This window comes from Candidozyma auris, chromosome 4 (genome assembly GCF_003013715.1).
Source record: "Candidozyma auris chromosome 4, complete sequence".
In the NCBI taxonomy this organism is placed as follows: Eukaryota; Fungi; Ascomycota; class Pichiomycetes; order Serinales; family Metschnikowiaceae; genus Candidozyma; species Candidozyma auris.
Window position 1 is genome coordinate 997,500 of NC_072815.1, and position 16,201 is coordinate 1,013,700.

The 16,201-nt window shown below is 45.7% G+C and overlaps 6 protein-coding genes across 6 annotated transcripts; 4 read left to right on the forward strand and 2 right to left on the reverse strand. All coding sequences in view use genetic code 12, as the record gives it.

The window, feature by feature from the left end:
- Positions 1–192: 192 nt before the first annotated feature.
- CWH43 (Cwh43p) lies at positions 193–3,084 on the forward strand (the record flags this gene model as incomplete). Its single annotated transcript, XM_029037366.2, has 1 exon — positions 193–3,084. The coding sequence occupies one exon, from the start codon at positions 193–195 to the stop codon at positions 3,082–3,084; it is 2,892 nt and encodes a 963-aa protein (XP_028888422.2).
- A 562-nt stretch (positions 3,085–3,646) lies between these two features.
- Positions 3,647–6,613, reverse strand: NMA111 (Nma111p; the record flags this gene model as incomplete). The annotated part of the gene is made up of 1 exon (XM_029037368.2): positions 3,647–6,613. One exon carries the CDS (start codon positions 6,611–6,613, stop codon positions 3,647–3,649), a length of 2,967 nt encoding a protein of 988 aa, XP_028888424.2.
- A 441-nt stretch (positions 6,614–7,054) lies between these two features.
- On the reverse strand, positions 7,055–8,191 carry CJI96_0004140 (origin recognition complex subunit 6; the record flags this gene model as incomplete). The annotated part of the gene is made up of 1 exon (XM_029037369.2): positions 7,055–8,191. One exon carries the CDS (start codon positions 8,189–8,191, stop codon positions 7,055–7,057), a length of 1,137 nt encoding a protein of 378 aa, XP_028888425.1.
- Positions 8,192–8,573: 382 nt separating this feature from the next.
- Positions 8,574–9,038, forward strand: CJI96_0004141 (uncharacterized protein; the record flags this gene model as incomplete). Its single annotated transcript, XM_029037370.1, has 1 exon — positions 8,574–9,038. One exon carries the CDS (start codon positions 8,574–8,576, stop codon positions 9,036–9,038), a length of 465 nt encoding a protein of 154 aa, XP_028888426.1.
- Positions 9,039–10,031: 993 nt separating this feature from the next.
- On the forward strand, positions 10,032–13,196 carry SET1 (histone methyltransferase SET1; the record flags this gene model as incomplete). The annotated part of the gene is made up of 1 exon (XM_029037371.2): positions 10,032–13,196. The coding sequence occupies one exon, from the start codon at positions 10,032–10,034 to the stop codon at positions 13,194–13,196; it is 3,165 nt and encodes a 1,054-aa protein (XP_028888427.2).
- Positions 13,197–13,400: 204 nt separating this feature from the next.
- Positions 13,401–16,199, forward strand: CJI96_0004143 (mismatch repair ATPase MSH1; the record flags this gene model as incomplete). Its single annotated transcript, XM_029037372.2, has 1 exon — positions 13,401–16,199. The coding sequence occupies one exon, from the start codon at positions 13,401–13,403 to the stop codon at positions 16,197–16,199; it is 2,799 nt and encodes a 932-aa protein (XP_028888428.2).
- Positions 16,200–16,201: the final 2 nt, after the last annotated feature.

The window sequence follows — 16,201 nt, forward strand, 5'->3', positions numbered from 1 at the left end:
CTCAAATGTCTTCCTATTCAAGATTGCCCCAATCATTTCTTGGTCCAAGTCATCTAGTTCTCTTCATCGTGGTTCTCTGTTTCTCCTTCCTTCCTCTGCCTTTCCTACCCTCGGCTGCAAACCTTCATTCGCGCTAGCGAACCCCAGAAATTCACCGACTACATCACCAGTTTCCCAGCACCTACGTGAAAAATGGGAACTTTGGCTGCCAAAGAGCAGAAGGATTCCCCTCAAAATACAAGCGACCACTTCTACATTCGCATCAATGCTAAGTGGATTGCAGTGGCGCATGGGGTTTTTGCTTTGACTGCTTTTCTCGGTGCATTGGTGGTCGGCTGCTACCTTCACTACGAGAAAATCGTCGAAAACGCTAGCTATGGATACCCTGATGAGTGGTTTCCATCTGTTAGTGCTACGATTGGCGATAGATATCCAGAGAGATCGGTGTTTCAAATTTTTATTGCAGTAACCTCCGGGCCTCGGTTTTTGCTAATTTTTACCAATTTCCTTGTTTTGTATCACGAGGGCCATAAGAAAGCATGGACGATGTTGATTTCTGGATTGTTGAGAACCTTCACATGTGGTGGTTGGGTATACATCACTTCCACAGACGATCACGACGCCCACGATGTGTTTATGATCAGTTACATTGTGCTCACGATCCCTTGGACCATTTGTATGTCTTCATTGTCTAAAAAAGGCAGTTTGGCAAAGAAGGGCCGTGTTTTGACTGCCTTGTCTTTCTTCGGTCTGCTTGTGCCCTTGGTCTACTTTTTCATCCAGCACAAGGTCCACGTCATTGCTGGTGCCTACTCCTACTATGCCTACATTGAATGGTCTTTGATTTTCCTCGACGTTGCGTTCGACACCTGGTCATATTTAGACTTTTCAAGCATTGAGCTTAGAGTACTCGGCGCTTCGGTCGATCTAATTGCCGCAGAGACCCAAAAGGTTGAAAAGACCAAGAGAGCTTCAATCGATGAAGACTTTGACTTGGCTACTTTCGTTGTCAATACCATCAATTCCTCCACATTGATGACAGGCATCACTGCTATGTTTGCATGTGTGTGGTATTTCCCCTTGTGGCACATGGGCGTATCGGGCTACGAGGCAGTTATTATCGTCATGTTCATTGCTCCAATTTTTGCGCTTCCATTGCGTCCAATTATTGCAGCGTACCCATTCATTCCAAGAGCTGCTGCAGTGATACTCACTGTAGGAGCTTGGAAAGTGCCTGACCCTGCAAATCGTCTTATGACTGTTAGTGCTGGTGTCGGGTTCTCAGTTCTCGGGTTGACGAATGAGTTGATGAGCTTACAAAGCAACCCCAAGAGATTCACTTCGTACTTTGTTTCATTATTTTTGGGTGTTTTATCGTCATCTGCCGTCAAGTACCTTTGCTGCTCGAATAATCCAGCTTGGCCAATAATGCACAAGGAGAACGGTGGATACAACGAGCTTGCATTTTTTATTACGATGATAGCTGCCTTGTTCACTCGCCCTCCCAAAAAGTTGCCTGAGGATCTCTCCTTCAAACCACAAGGGGGCTCATTCTTGCTCGCTGCATTGGGTTTGGCTGGGTATCTCTTTTCCCTCACTGCTTTTTTCTCCGACTCGTCAATTTTTGTAATTTGGTCTTGGACTGGTTTCCCTATCAAGGGTCCAACACCCGTCATTGGCGGCTTGATACACTTCGCAGCAGCTTTTGCAGGAGTCATTACCTCCATTAGATTCCACCCCAATATTCTCGCTCAGCCAATTTTCACATTGGTGGGCGCATTGGCTTCCGGCTTCGTGTTCTACGCTTTCCCTGACTGGTTGGGGTTTGCCGGCTCCACAGTGTTCACTTTCTTCATCGCATCCATTACTCCTACCGTTGCTCAGTCTGTCTTGGGGTACTGTCCAATCAAACTTCTTATCACGGCCTACTTCATTCACATAGGTCTTTGCTTCATGTCTGTTTGGATTGTTGCATATGCTTTCGTGCCTGGAGGACCAATGCTCAGAGAGAGGTCTGACATCATGGTGGGGATTACCGTGATCAGCGTGGCTCTTGCAGTTTTGAATTATCTTCTTCGTAAGTCTGCCTCCAAAATCACTCGTATCGAGGTGACGGGTGGGAAGCTTTTGAAGAATGCAATTCTTATAATAACGGTCTTGACGGCCATCATCAGCACTGGCTTCACTAGCAGGTATCAGTCATCTGCTCCGCAACCATACAAAGCTGATACTAGATCCTTCACTGCCGGCATTTGGTGCGTTCACTTTGGTTTAGACAATGATCTTTGGGCAAGTGAAATCCGTATGAGCAACTTGCTTAGAGAAGCTGAGGTCGATATCATCGGGTTGCTAGAGACCGACACTGAGCGTCTTATCGGTGGGAATAGAGATTTCGTGCAGAGAATGGCAGAGGAGTTGGGAATGTATGCTGACTACGGCCCTGGCCCAAACAAACACACTTGGGGTGCTGCCTTGCTTTCCAAATTTCCAATTTTGGAATCAGAGCATCATCTCTTGCCCTCCCCTATGGGTGAATTGGCACCAGCAATCAAAGCAACTTTAGACATTTACGGTGAATTGATCGACGTGGTAGTGTTCCACTCTGGTCAAGAAGAAGATCCTGAAGATCGTCGCTTGCAGAGCTTATACCTCGAAGAGTTGATGGGCAACTCGCAAAGACCCATGGTGCTTCTCAGTTATCTAGTCACCGAGCCATTACAGGGTAACTACTTCACCTACTCCAGCGAGAAATCTAGAATGCATGATATCGATTCCACCGACTGGGACAGATGGTGTGAGTATATCATGTTCCGTGACCTCAAGAAGGTTGCCTACGCTAGAATCTCTAGATCCACTATCACCGACACGGAGCTTCAAATCGCCAAGTTCAAGTTCCTTACTGGCGAACAAACACAGTTAGGGGACGACTTCATATATGGCAACCACTTCATCAGCGAGGACGAAGTGAGCCCTGATCTCAGTATGCCCTCTCTTTTCAGAGGAGAAGGCGTGAGAGGACACAGGTACCACGTTTTTGACGAGCCCCGCTACTTTGCCGAAAGCGCCGATCAGGTTGCGCATTAGAAACAATTATAATTCAAAAAAGAAGATAATATTATGATTCTATAGAAATCGTACAAACTAGAAGACATCTTGGTGCCTCTCTCGAGGGTAGTGCGAGGACCGCGCACACTAGGTGTTGCAAGATTTTCTCCATACTGGATTATCACCGACATTCTACCGGCAACAGTTTGAGCCCAAGATGAACTTTTTGAATGCTGCTAGGGGCCTCATGATTGGCCAGAAGCCGGTGCTCAACACCCTTATACAAACAAGAACGAAAATGAAGAGTCACAAATCGGCGGCAAAGAGGTTCATCAAGACTGCTAGTGGGTACAAGAGAAAGTCTGGAGGCAGAAATCACGGCAACTCAGGCTTTACACCGCTGAGTTATAAGCATTTGGATGCATGGAAAGAAGTGCCAAAGAAGGGTGGACACTTGAAGAAACTACAAAAGTTCTTAGACGTTTGAACCAGGGTACTCTGGCAAATCACTATATTGGGCATGTACATACAAAGACTTAGCTAATGCAACGGATTCTATTACTTCTATTTGCAAGTTTATTTGGATTGAGAAGGGGTTTTTTCACTCGCATTTGTGCTGGACTTCCTTCCACTCACCTGTGTCGAGGTCCTTTCTCAACTCTTGTGTAGGAAAGTAGTGGTAGTTGGTTTTGATGGAAACAGCTCCAGGAACATGGTCGAACGAGACAAGACGCAACTTCACGTAGGTGTTGTCTGCAATGGCCGTGACGATTCTTATGAATGACTCCAAGTCAACAGTTTCTTGGTCATTGACGTGGGTGATGAATACACTGGTCAGAATACCGTACTGTGCCATTGGACCACCAGCGTGCTTCTTGGCAACGTAGATTTTGGACGGAATGGTCTCCATAAGCTGGCGAACAGCATGGTGGGGCTCTTGAATGACAGCACCACACCAGAAGAAAATGCGAGATGTGATAAGGGCAGAGGTATCAACGGTAGGGACAGCGATGTCCTGAACTTTCTTCTGACGAACAACTTTGAAGTTAAGCACGTCGTTCGTATACATGTCACTGAGATCCCTGGCACTCTTAACAAGCTTGTCATTCACAGTGAGGATGATATCAGATGTCTGGAGAGGACATGGTCGGCTCTCATCTGAAGGTGCACTGACTCTGTACACCGACAAAAACTTAACTTCGTCTTGACATTCCTCCTCGAAACGGGTGATCCATTCTTGTGGCACTCCTCTCGTACGACCCAGGAAGACGGTGAGGGGAGTGAGCTCTGCGTCCAAGATACGCAAGTTTTTGGGAATCTCGTTGTTTTTCAAACCCTCAATTACGGGAAGCACATCAGAGACGTCCAAGGCCATACGGTACATGACGTCAGAGATTCCCTCGGTTTGCTCACCCAAGTAGGTCAACCAGAATGCACGCAATGTACCGTTGTCATCTATAAGAGCTCCGGTGTCACATTCCTGAGCGATTTTGCTATCGAGCAATATACACTCAAGATTGGTACCTCTGTAACGTGGAGTTGTGGGGTTAGCGCAGATGTTAAGCGATGAAATAGAGCTGACGGTGACATCATCAGTCACCATGCGGAAATGGTAATTGTATCCAACGAAGAAAGACTTGTCACCTCGTTTGAGAGGGGTTCTGGAAAATCTGGGAGTTCTGACATCAGCAAGCACTTTGGATGCATCGTACTTCACCAAGGCATAGTTGAGATTAGGATGCAAAAAGACAACTTTGCCAGGGATATCCACGGATTCTGCAAAGATAAGATATACATCGAGAACGTCGTTGGGGACAAATTTTCTCGACACCAAAACGTAGCCGTTTTCTGCATCAACGACAACACCATACCCAGCATCTTTTCTTAAAGAGCTTCCATCAACCGAGATAGGTGATATCGTTCTCAATTGAACAAATGACCTGGTCATTTGAGCACACTCCTGTCTGCGGTTATCTGAGAATGGGATATCAACAAATCTGGCATTTTGTGGAGCGATCTCTTGAGGTGGTAAGGGATCTTTTTGTAACGATTGAAAGTCCCAAAGACCAGTTTTATCGTTCCTAGTGGCCAATCTGAAATCGGACTGCCAGTGCCTTTCGACGTAGACAACATGGACGTTCTTGGTATGCAAGTCAGACATGTGACGGTAAGCAATTGTCACTTTTTGACGGTCTGGTATCTCCTTCATGACTTCAATAAACGTATCGAGATCAGGAGTCGGTCTCTCATCGATTTTGTCCAAAATCCATCCAGTTTTTTCATTTGGAGAAACATCAAAAGTGCCCGACGCGTCACTGATGAATACGCCCTTCACTGGAATGCAGTAGCACCTGGCCATCTGGTAAGAAAGATCATTAAAAGATGCACCAGCAACTTCTACATATCTGCTGGGTGTAATCTTGTGCAAGTCGCCAATCTTGATGTTTTGCTTGAACTCGTGTCCTCCTCTTTGGAAAACAAACTCAAGCTCTTTGTCGACATTGGCGTCCAAGATCTCGTCGACCTTGATGAAGCTGTCGATAAATTCACCGTTGATCGAGATAAGGGTATCACCTTCTTTTATGATATTATCAGCAGGACCTTCTGGAAGAACAATTTCAGCAACAAGAAGGCCCAGTTTGTCAGGGAAACGTCTTCTTGCTTCTGCTTCTGCCTCTGGTGTTAAGCCTAATCTTCGGCACTCTTCAAATGGACGTAGCACCCACTCCACCTGTATGTCGCCTCTTGTGATTGGCTGGCTCTGCTGAATGCACTGTAAAGCACGCAATGGGCGGAAAACCGGGAGAAAGAAGTCAGTGGATGCTTCGGTGGAGCCTCCGGCTTGCAAGGCCACCGCCTGGCCAATTTCATTCACTACTGGCGACCCAGAAGATCCACCAGATGCAGATGCAGCGGCTTGAATGTATTCAGTGTTAAAGTCGTTATAAGTTAGGGCACCGTAGTAAGGAGCGTTTCTATCCAACCGAGATATGAAGCCAGCTAAGATGGATAATTTTTCACCGGCATCGTTACCAACCACTCTAATCTCTGTACCGACTTTTGCCAAGTCCGGCCTTAGTTCTAGCTCATGGATCTTCATATGCATCACAGTCTTGGGGTCAAACTGCAAAAACCCAAAATCATGAATTGGGTCTCTATAGATTGGTTTCACCACGGCTTCCTCGTGGTTATCAAAAACAGCGTACCCAGAGAAGGGGCCAGGCCCCACCACGTGCCTATTGGTCAAGATGATGCCCCTCTTTGAGTCAACAACGAAACCAGTGGCCTCACTGGTTAGACACACCTCAGTGTCGAAATTGGTGATATTTGTGAAATGGATAGAGACAACAGCCTTGATCACTTCAGTGATTGTTCCTTGCCACTGGTTATTATTTACTGACCCCGAAACGGCTACGGCAGCTGCATGAGCAGCAAATGGGTCCTCCATGCTTTCGTCAGACAAGGATTCCGAATCCGAGCTCATTTCTTTCTCATTAAGGTCTCCTGCGAGCCTCTTGGGAGAGTGCTCAACGACACCGTTGGACGCCAGTCTTTTAATAGGGGCCATATCCTTTAACAATATGACTTGAGATTCACGATGGAGCGATATTAGCGTCGAAAATAAGTCTTGTTGGTATTTGTAGGTACTGCAGGGATTATGTGATGGAAGTAGCATCTCAACAGATGAGACTTTTTTCGAGTCCACACTGCATCATGTGCAGGTCAAACACATAATGTGCCTACAACGAGTTGCAACCGTAGTGGTGATAGCGATAAATGCAAAATCGTGATCTTGTCCTGCGAGTATGTGGAGGCACCAATATTGCAGATGTATTAACCAATCGAAAGTATTTGATTGGATGATTATGAAATCGACTGTAGAGTCAAAAACCTTGACTACCTTGACCTGTCCTCATTCTATCGACTTATGTGTACCTATGTGGACTGTGTGCTTTTGAGGTGCAGTTTCGATCCCGAATCAATACTCTCATGGTAACCACATGCATCATCACGTTCTGCTGAGCTCCTCTTTGACTCTACTGGTCCAATTGTTGTAATACTCGACCTGAGAAGGCTTGTTAAACATTACTGATGGGTTGATCATAGACCCAAAATGCTCAAGAAGCTCGTAACCCGCACCCAATTTTCCCTCAATCTCTCGAGCTTCAGATGTATCTTCGATGGTCCAGTTATTGTGCTTATACTTCAATTCCAAATCAATGAGCCATGGCTCAGACTTGACAGACTCCTCTATAATTTTGATCCACATCACCATATTGGCTTTCATAAGCCCGCCCTTCTGGTACTGAAAAAGCTGCTCTTGAAGCTCTGACTTTTTCCCAATTGTATTTTCCAAAAGCTTTGCATTGATTCTGATGTAGGCAGCATGAATGAGTCCACATGCCAATAGCCACTCATTCTTTTTTAAAAATTTATGTTTCTGGGCCATGAAGCTCTCCACGAGGTCAGGAGTCACTTGGGCTGGAATAAAGAAATTATTGGCAAATGATATAATGTCAGCTATTGTGAGCAGACGAACGTAGCGTGGTCCTGAAGGTGAGCCAGCAGCCGATTTTGGAGTTCTGGGCGAACCTGAAAAACTCTTCTCGGATCGCTTCTTTGTGGGTGTTTTGAATGGCGAATTGTCGTTGTGCGACGGCTTGGTAGTGTTGAACGGCGACTCCATGTCGAATTTACTTGGGCTGTCCTGACTACCATCTGGACTAGCGTCATCTTTCAAAAACTGCAATTTTTTCAAAGGGCTTGACACTTTTGGGGCACTTTTCGACGGCAGCGGCAGCATGAGATTTAAAGTCCTCTTTTTGGTGGGCGTACTGTTTGGTGAAGAGCTCCCACGCACAACTTTCTCTTCAATGTCGTCAAGTAGCCTATCCAACAACTTTGGCTGCACTGGAATCAGCTGAGACAGAGGTTCTGGAAGAGAAAATCTCTCCTGACAGCGTAACGCGCCAAGGTACGCACATAGATGATAACGTGCCACATCTGCTTTATGGGGAAGCACAGGGATCTTCTGAAAACTTAGACTGTAGAGTGAATCCACATACGAAACCAATTGAGCCGGAAACGGGCCAGAGAACGTCGGTAGAACATCCTTAAGAGCCTGCGATGTTTGAAGATTGCTCATACGAGAAAATTGATCGAGTTTAGGGACTTGTGGGGATAGTCGACTGATTGAGGTAGCGAGGTATACTGGACCCAGGTGTCAACGTCCGGCAGATAAGACAAGACTTGCTAAGAAGATTGTGGTACTTTAACGACCAAAACTCCAAATGAAGATAGCCAAAAGTAGAGAATGAATGTTACGCATTAGCACCAACCATTTAAGAGATGTCATACTTTTGATGTCTTCACGTCCAGCCTCTTCGTTGTCCACTGTTCAATCCATCTACTTCCCTCCACATGAGCCTCGCACGACGCGCGCCAGCCAACCAGAGGAAAAGTAAAAGTAAAAGACCTCAGGTTTGGAGTGAACCAGCACCTTCTGATCACCACACCTTGCCCAGAAGATGTTGTCTAGAAGCTTGTTCAGGACGCAAGTCCGCACATTTGTCCGCTCGCTGCCCATATTGCAAAAGCCAGTTCTCCTGGACGTGTCTACCGTCAAGCCCAAAGAGATCGTATCAGGAGCACCAGAAGAGTTATCCACCTCTAGAACGGTGAGAATCTACAAAGAAGCCAAGCCAGCCACGCAATCTGGTCGCCACAACGGTAAGTTCTGGAAGTTGGACTGGGACGTTTTGGGCAAAGAGAACAGATGGGAGAACGACTTGATTGGGTACCAGTCTAGTGCTGACTACATGCAAGGTACGATCATGAAGTTTGACACAAAAGAGGCTGCCATCAGATTTGCCGAGGGCCAAGGGTGGTCATACTACGTGAAGGAGCCCAAGGAGAGACATTTCAGAAAGAAGGAGTACGCTATGAACTTCTTTCACTCGCCAGGGCCCTTGAAGCACATTAGAACGAAGTAGTCGCATCTGTACATTAATTGCATATAAGGAGATACAGTGATTTAAGTGACCAGGAAGATACTGTGATGTAGATGACCAGGAAGAGAAGCGAATGAGGGTGAGATGATTAAATAGTACCTTTGCTTATGCTGTAAGGCTATCAGCATCGACTGCTGATCAAAATAAGGCAAGTAATAAGCATGAAGCAATGGAGAAAGTTGGCTTCAACATAAGAAGCTTTAATTAAGGGGGGGAGGGTGTCATCAATGTAGCAAGCGTACTCTTCTCGCTTCCAAAAATTCACTGCAGCAGGAGACATAATCTAACAAATGGAGGCAAAAGCTCAGGTTATTATAGTGGTGACAATATAGCGGGTTACCAAGCCAGATGATGACTTATGGCATCCTTTAGAAGAGCCTGACTCACCGGTAATCTCACTGTGCGTATTCTAAATTCTTTGGAGGGAGAAAAAATTACTGATAAATTAGGCTTGAACTTTAGTTCAAAGGTCTTATACGCTTAAGTCGAGGGTGTATTTCAAAATCGCCATAGACGGACCTCTTCCAACGACTTCTTGTTGGTTACTTGAAGTGGCTGCGAAAAACGTTATACTACTCATACAGGCAGAAGACAACACCATCAGAACCAGAAAGATCTAACCTAAAAAAAAGGTAGAAAAAAAAAGACTAAGAGCCAAATTTCTTCAGTATTTTCCTAAAAAAGAGCTCTCCAGACATAAGAACAATAACCTTCTCTTTAAGCGTCCTTCGCCTGTTTTCAGTTCACGTCCCTACCCTGGGTAGACCCCAGGCGCTCTCTGTGCATGCCATATTTGTGAGCGATACTACGCGCAAGATGTGCATCCTTCTTCAAGTCAACTACTCCAACAGGTAAGAAGAAACAAGGGTATATAAGGCATCAAATTGCACGGTGTGGCAAGCACGATATCTAATTTCGTTATTTCGTGGACCAGATTACATAATCACATAATCATCTAATCTTTCGTACCCTTGCATGTCCTTCAACCGCCAGAGACATAGAAAGCGGTACCCATCTGGCACTCTCTCGAGCCACAATGAGTTTCTGGGATCAAGGCCGTCACTGTATCGACTGCCTCATTATGAGTCCAAACGAAGTTCACGTGGGCTTGGGTATGGCGATGGGAATCACGACAGAAGAGCTTCCTCAGACTACAACCCTACGCCGGAGCTGTCAGTGCAGACATCCCCGACAGAGGCCAGGAAAAGACTCAACGGAAACGGGATTACGCTGAGCGGCAAGGGAACAGGTGTAAATTCTGTTTCTACTCCTCCGTATAGCTCTTCCGAGCTGATTGGCGAGACGAAGCTCTCAGGCACCAACGCTGCAACTGGTGAAAACCCAGTCGATAACAGATTCGAGCAATGTTTCCATCACATATCCCACTTGAGCCTGCGACCTTTTCGTACCCCGGTGGATATTCTAAAGAACTACCGTGTTGTGTATGATCCGGAGCTCGATGCGTCTCTCCCGAAAGCTGAAAAGAAACTGGCATCAAGAAAACTACGCTTTCAGACAGAACACCACGAGAGCCCGCCTTCAGACCCTCGTGTGAAGATGGGCATCCATAATTACTTCTCCAAGCCTAATAAGGCCTCAAAAAAGCTACAGTTCAAACACCTACCCCAGCCTAGGTTCGTCTACGACAAAAACTCCCTAGGGCTGCCGCCTTTGACAGAGTTGGTGGTTTGGGATCTCCCAAGTACAACGACAGAAGTCTATTTTTCAAACTTTTTTGAATCTTTCGGCTCCAAGGTTAAGGATGTGAAGTTTTTGAATGACTCCACCAATGCGGTTCCCCTTGGTGTGGCGACGTTCTCCTTCCAAGGTTCTCCAGAGAAGGCCTCGAGAATTGCAAAGTCTACGTTGAAACGTATACGACAAGAAGCTCCAAAGATTGACGGTGTGGAGTTGAAGATTGGCCTTAATGACGCAGATGGCCGCCTTCTTGACACCAGAATCAAGGTAGCAAAAGGACAACTCCAAGTGGAAAGACTCAAAAGAGAAAAAGCGGAGAAAAAGCTCCAAGAAATAAAGAGGAGAATAGAGAAAAGGGAAGCAAAGCAGGAGAAAGCCAAAGAACAGGCACTGGGCAAATCTCCAGACACAGAAAAGTTCAGGTCCCCTCAAGATACCCTGCTTCCCAGCAATAATACTACTACTAAATCCAAGATCCACAGAAATCGTGTTGTGGAAGGTTGCGAAATCCCAGGAGAACTCGTGAAGTATGTGAAGAATAGACCATTCTTATTTATTGCGGACGGGTTTGTTCCCGTCAACAAAATCTCTTCTCAGGACGTGAAGAAGACGTTAATGAAATACGACTGGACTCGAGTATTGGTTGACAAAAAGGGATTTTATGTTGTCTTCAACTCGCTCAAGGAGTGTTGCCGTTGTTACAAGTACGAGGACGGCTTGAGATTCTTTGAGTACCGTATGTTCATGGAACTTTGTGTTCCCAAGGACTTCGACCCCGAGAAAACAGCATCCAGAGTCGATAGCAGCCATGAAACCGGTCATGATATTATTGATGAGGCTACGAATATGCTTATCAAAGAATTCCAGACGTTCCTAGGCAAAGACATCAGAGAGAGAATCATTGCTCCCACCATACTTGAGTTACTTTCGCCTTCGAACTACCCTGAGCTAATGGCCGATCTAAAGAAGAAGCAAGAGGAAGAAGAGATTGCGAATAAGAGAAAAAAGGAGGAAGAACTCAAGAAGGCTGGAACTCTTTCGTTTCTCCAGCAGAAGCGAATCGACGATAAGAAAAGTGACCCTAATAATGACCGTGTATTGATGCTTCCAAGCTTTACCAAAAAGATAGGTGTCTCTTCAGCTAAGAAAGGCAAGAAGATCAAAAGTATGTTACCAATGCAACATGCATTGAACTTCGCTGATCAGGATTCTGACGCTTCGGATGAAGAGGAGTCAAGCCGGTCTGTGACTCCCGCTCCATCCTTGAAGAGGGAAATGTCGCTGGCAATCACGTCGCAAGAAGACGAGGCTCCATCAAAAAGACAAAAGAAGTCCAAACTTCGTGAAACCTTTATGTATGAGGAATCATCAGAAGAAGAAGATGAAGAGGAGGAAGAGCAAGAAGTCAGCGCTGAAGCAATGGATGTTGAAGAGAGACTCGAGCCCGAAGTCGAGCAAAAGGTGGACGAAATTTATGCTTCAACAGAGACAAGTGGGCCCATTCCAGTACTTGAAGAAGTTGAGCAACAAGCAGGGAGCCTATTTGACTTACACAGATTGGAGAATATTGTCCGGGATGACGAGGACATGGAATTGGCTCGCAAAGTTCTTGCGGATGTCAAACCAGCACAAATTAAACATCCTGAGTACTGGGCATGGAAACAGAAGGAGCTGTCGAAAGCAATCGTGTCTGAAGAAGAGTCCATTGGTGTACTTAGTGAGCATTTGGAGAGCTCTACTGGCTCATTCAAGAGTGAAGGATTCAGGAAAATCGCAGATGCAGACAAGATTGAGTATCTTCCGTACCGCAGAAAGATTCACAAACCCCTCAAAACGGTGCAGCATGACGAAGAGGATCATAACAATAATGGTACTGTCAATAGCGGAACACAGAGCTCTCGTGTGAACCGTGCTAATAACAGAAGATTTGCTGCCGACATTAGTGCACAGAAGCAGATCCTCAGTACTGAGTCAGACATTCTCAATTTGAACGCGTTGAATAAACGAAAAAAGCCTGTGTCTTTTGCCAGATCAGCCATTCACAACTGGGGTCTCTTCGCGTTGGAGCCTATTGCAGCGAAAGAAATGATCATCGAATACGTGGGAGAGAGTATCAGACAGCAGGTCGCGGAGCACCGCGAGAAGAGTTACTTGAGAACAGGTATCGGGTCCTCTTACCTTTTTAGAATCGACGAGAATGTTGTCATTGATGCCACCAAAAAAGGAGGAATTGCAAGATTCATCAACCACTGTTGCAATCCTAGCTGCACGGCAAAGATTATCAAGGTGGACGGCAAGAAAAGAATTGTCATCTATGCCTTGAGAGATATTGAAGCCAACGAGGAACTCACTTACGACTACAAGTTTGAGCGTGAAACCAACGATGCAGAGAGAATTCGTTGCTTATGTGGGGCGCCCGGATGCAAGGGCTACTTGAACTAAAGAGGTGAGATCGTATTTTGCAACCAACCGTGTATACAACGCGTTGCGAGATGGTGGTGCAGATAAGAGACATCAGAGGGAGCGAGAAGTAAGCGAGATCAACGGTTGCCAAAAGCAAAGCCGGAGATCCCAAGCGTGTGTAATATCAATTATACATAAAGTAATATAGCCGCATTTCCACATAGATATCTAGTAAAGACACCAATGCATTCGTGTCGTCTACGACTACCTAAGGCTTATACTTCTAGGCTCATCTCCTTTAAGGTTTCATTAAGGCTACACAATCGTTCTTTGGCCACCAAAGCTCTAAAAGAAGGCGAAATCCTTGAATCCGAACTCAATAAGCCTCAAGCGTGGGACAGAGGTGGCCAGACCAAAGAGGTTGCTCTCACGCCTCTTCTTTCGTCAATGAGACGTCTCATGGACGCCAACAAAGGATGTGTTTGTCTCATACAAGTGGGCAGCTTTTACGAGCTTTACTTCGAGCAAGCGACGCTTGTGGCGCCCAAATTAGGGATCAAAGTGGCAGTCAAGAGAACAAACAACCATAGCGTGCCCATGGCAGGGTTCCCAGTAGGTCACTTAAACAAATTCGTGAAAATGTTGGTGCATGATCTCCAAGTGAATGTGGCGGTCATTGACCAGTATGTGTCCAAAACGGAATCGATTATGCACAGAAAAGTGTCTCGGATAGTCTCTCCAGGGACACTTGTGGATGAGAGTTTCCTCAACTTTTTCAAAAACAATTACCTTGTAGCGATATATCTTCCTCCGCAGGCCGCACAAGGACCTAACCCAGATTTGCCGGTGGGGATTCTGTGGATCGATATTTCTGTGGGGGAGTTCCACGTTCAGGAAACTACCATGGGCGAGTTGGCCTCCGATCTCAACCGAGTGGGCCCCAGCGAAGTCATTCTACAGAAGGACTGGCAGAACGAGAAAGGCGTGATGGAATGGGTTTCAGAAATGGGAAATCTACAGAAGTATTTTGTGCACTACCATAAAACAACCTACGGGGACTATAAAGTGCAGTTGAAGTCGACTTTGCAGTCGATTCGAAAGAAACTTGAAAGCTTCACTGTTCGTGAGGAGGCCGCCATGAACATGGTGCTATCTTACGTTAATGTGAATTTACCAGATCGTCCATTGCTGCTTGACGTGCCTCAGCAGTACTACAGCAGCAAGTATCTCCATATGGACTCAAGGACTCGTGATGCCTTGGAGCTCACGGAGCGCCTGAGCAGCGGGCTGAACTCTACAGTGGGTACTCTTCTTAACACCATTAAACAGACTGTCACCCCTTCTGGAACAAGACTTTTGACGCAGTGGATCAAGCTGCCGATTCTCGACGTGGAGGAGCTTCGATTCAGACAGGACTTCGTGCAGATATTTCATGATTATCTGTCCCTTACGATGCGGATAAGACATCAACTAACGAGAGTAGGTGATCCAGTGAGGTCTTTACAAAAATTAGCCTTGAAGGCTGGCCCTCCAGTGACCCATCTTCTTGCCATAGGTGAGGGTTTGGCGGAGCTTGAAAAGCTTAAAGAGATTCTTGTGGATCACTGTAAGCAAGATGAAGATGATAACCTTCTTAGATTTTTGAGCGACTTCGAAGTCCCTTGTGACATTGCCGAGAACATCTTGCACACGCTCTATACTGACCCTGTTCTTATTAACTCCCGAGAAATGGCCGAAAGGGAGGAGTCAGAGCTGTTAAGTGAGCTGTTGCTGTCGAATCAAACAGAGGTTGATGATTATATGAATCAAGCGTCAGAGAAAGGGGGCGACAATGAGCAATTTGTGTTCAACGTTAAGAGAGATCACGACCCACAGCTAAGCGAACTACACGACAAGTTAGATGCGCTACAGAAAAAGGAAAACGAACTTTTGGTTAGGATCAAAAAGACCGTGGCTGATGTGGACCCAAAGGCAACCGTCACCAAGAAAGATCAGGCTGGCCGATTTCTTGACGTGATACACATATCTTGCAGGCTGAGGATGTCCAACGACATTGCCAAGTATCTCGATAAGAATGGAGAGATTCGTGAGAAGAGGAAGACTAGCTTGATATACAAGCCACTTGAATGGTCAAACTTACAAGAGCTGCGCAACTTCGTCATACACAAAATTAACCAGATGGAGAATGCCATCATAGAAGAGCTCAAAAACAAAGTTCTTGAAAAAACTCTCACGATACGCAAAGTTAGCAAGTTAGCGGACTTTATTGACATCACTTCCTCGTTTGCCATTTTGAGCAAAGAAAATAACCTTGTTCGTCCAAAATTTGTTAAGTCAAATTCGTTGAACATAACAGAAGGTAGGCATCCTGTGGTTGAACTCGGGCTCAGATTAAATGGCGAAATGTTCACTCCAAATTCCACTACACTTGGATCAGACGGAAGTCTTTGGGTGATTACAGGGCCCAATATGGGCGGTAAGAGCACATTTCTTCGTCAAAATGCTTTGATTGTGATAATGGCTCAAATTGGTTGCTTTGTTCCAGCTACTAAAGCCAGCATCGGAATTGTTGATCGCATATTTACAAGAATTGGCGCCTCCGATGACATTTTCTCTGATCTAAGCACCTTCATGGTCGAAATGATAGAGACAAGCAATTTGTTAAGCAATGCCACCTCAAGATCCCTCGCTATAGTGGATGAGATCGGTAGAGGTACGAGTGGCAAAGAAGGCCTTGCAATTTCATACGCTGCTCTTCTCAGCTTACTACAAAAGAATAAGTGTCGTACACTTTTCGCAACACATTTTGGCCTAGAGCTCAAAAAACTCTTGGACGCCGACAAAATTCCACAGTCAAGTTTGCGTTACTACCGCACAAAAGTTCGCAAAACAGGTGGTAGCGAAGTTATCAAAATTGACCACTCGCTCGAACCTGGTCTAAGTGAGAGATCCTACGCTTTGGAAGTTGCAAAGCTTGCTGGCTTTCCTGATCATTCATTAAAACATGCAGAAAGGGCTCTAAGATTATTGAGCGAGCCATGATA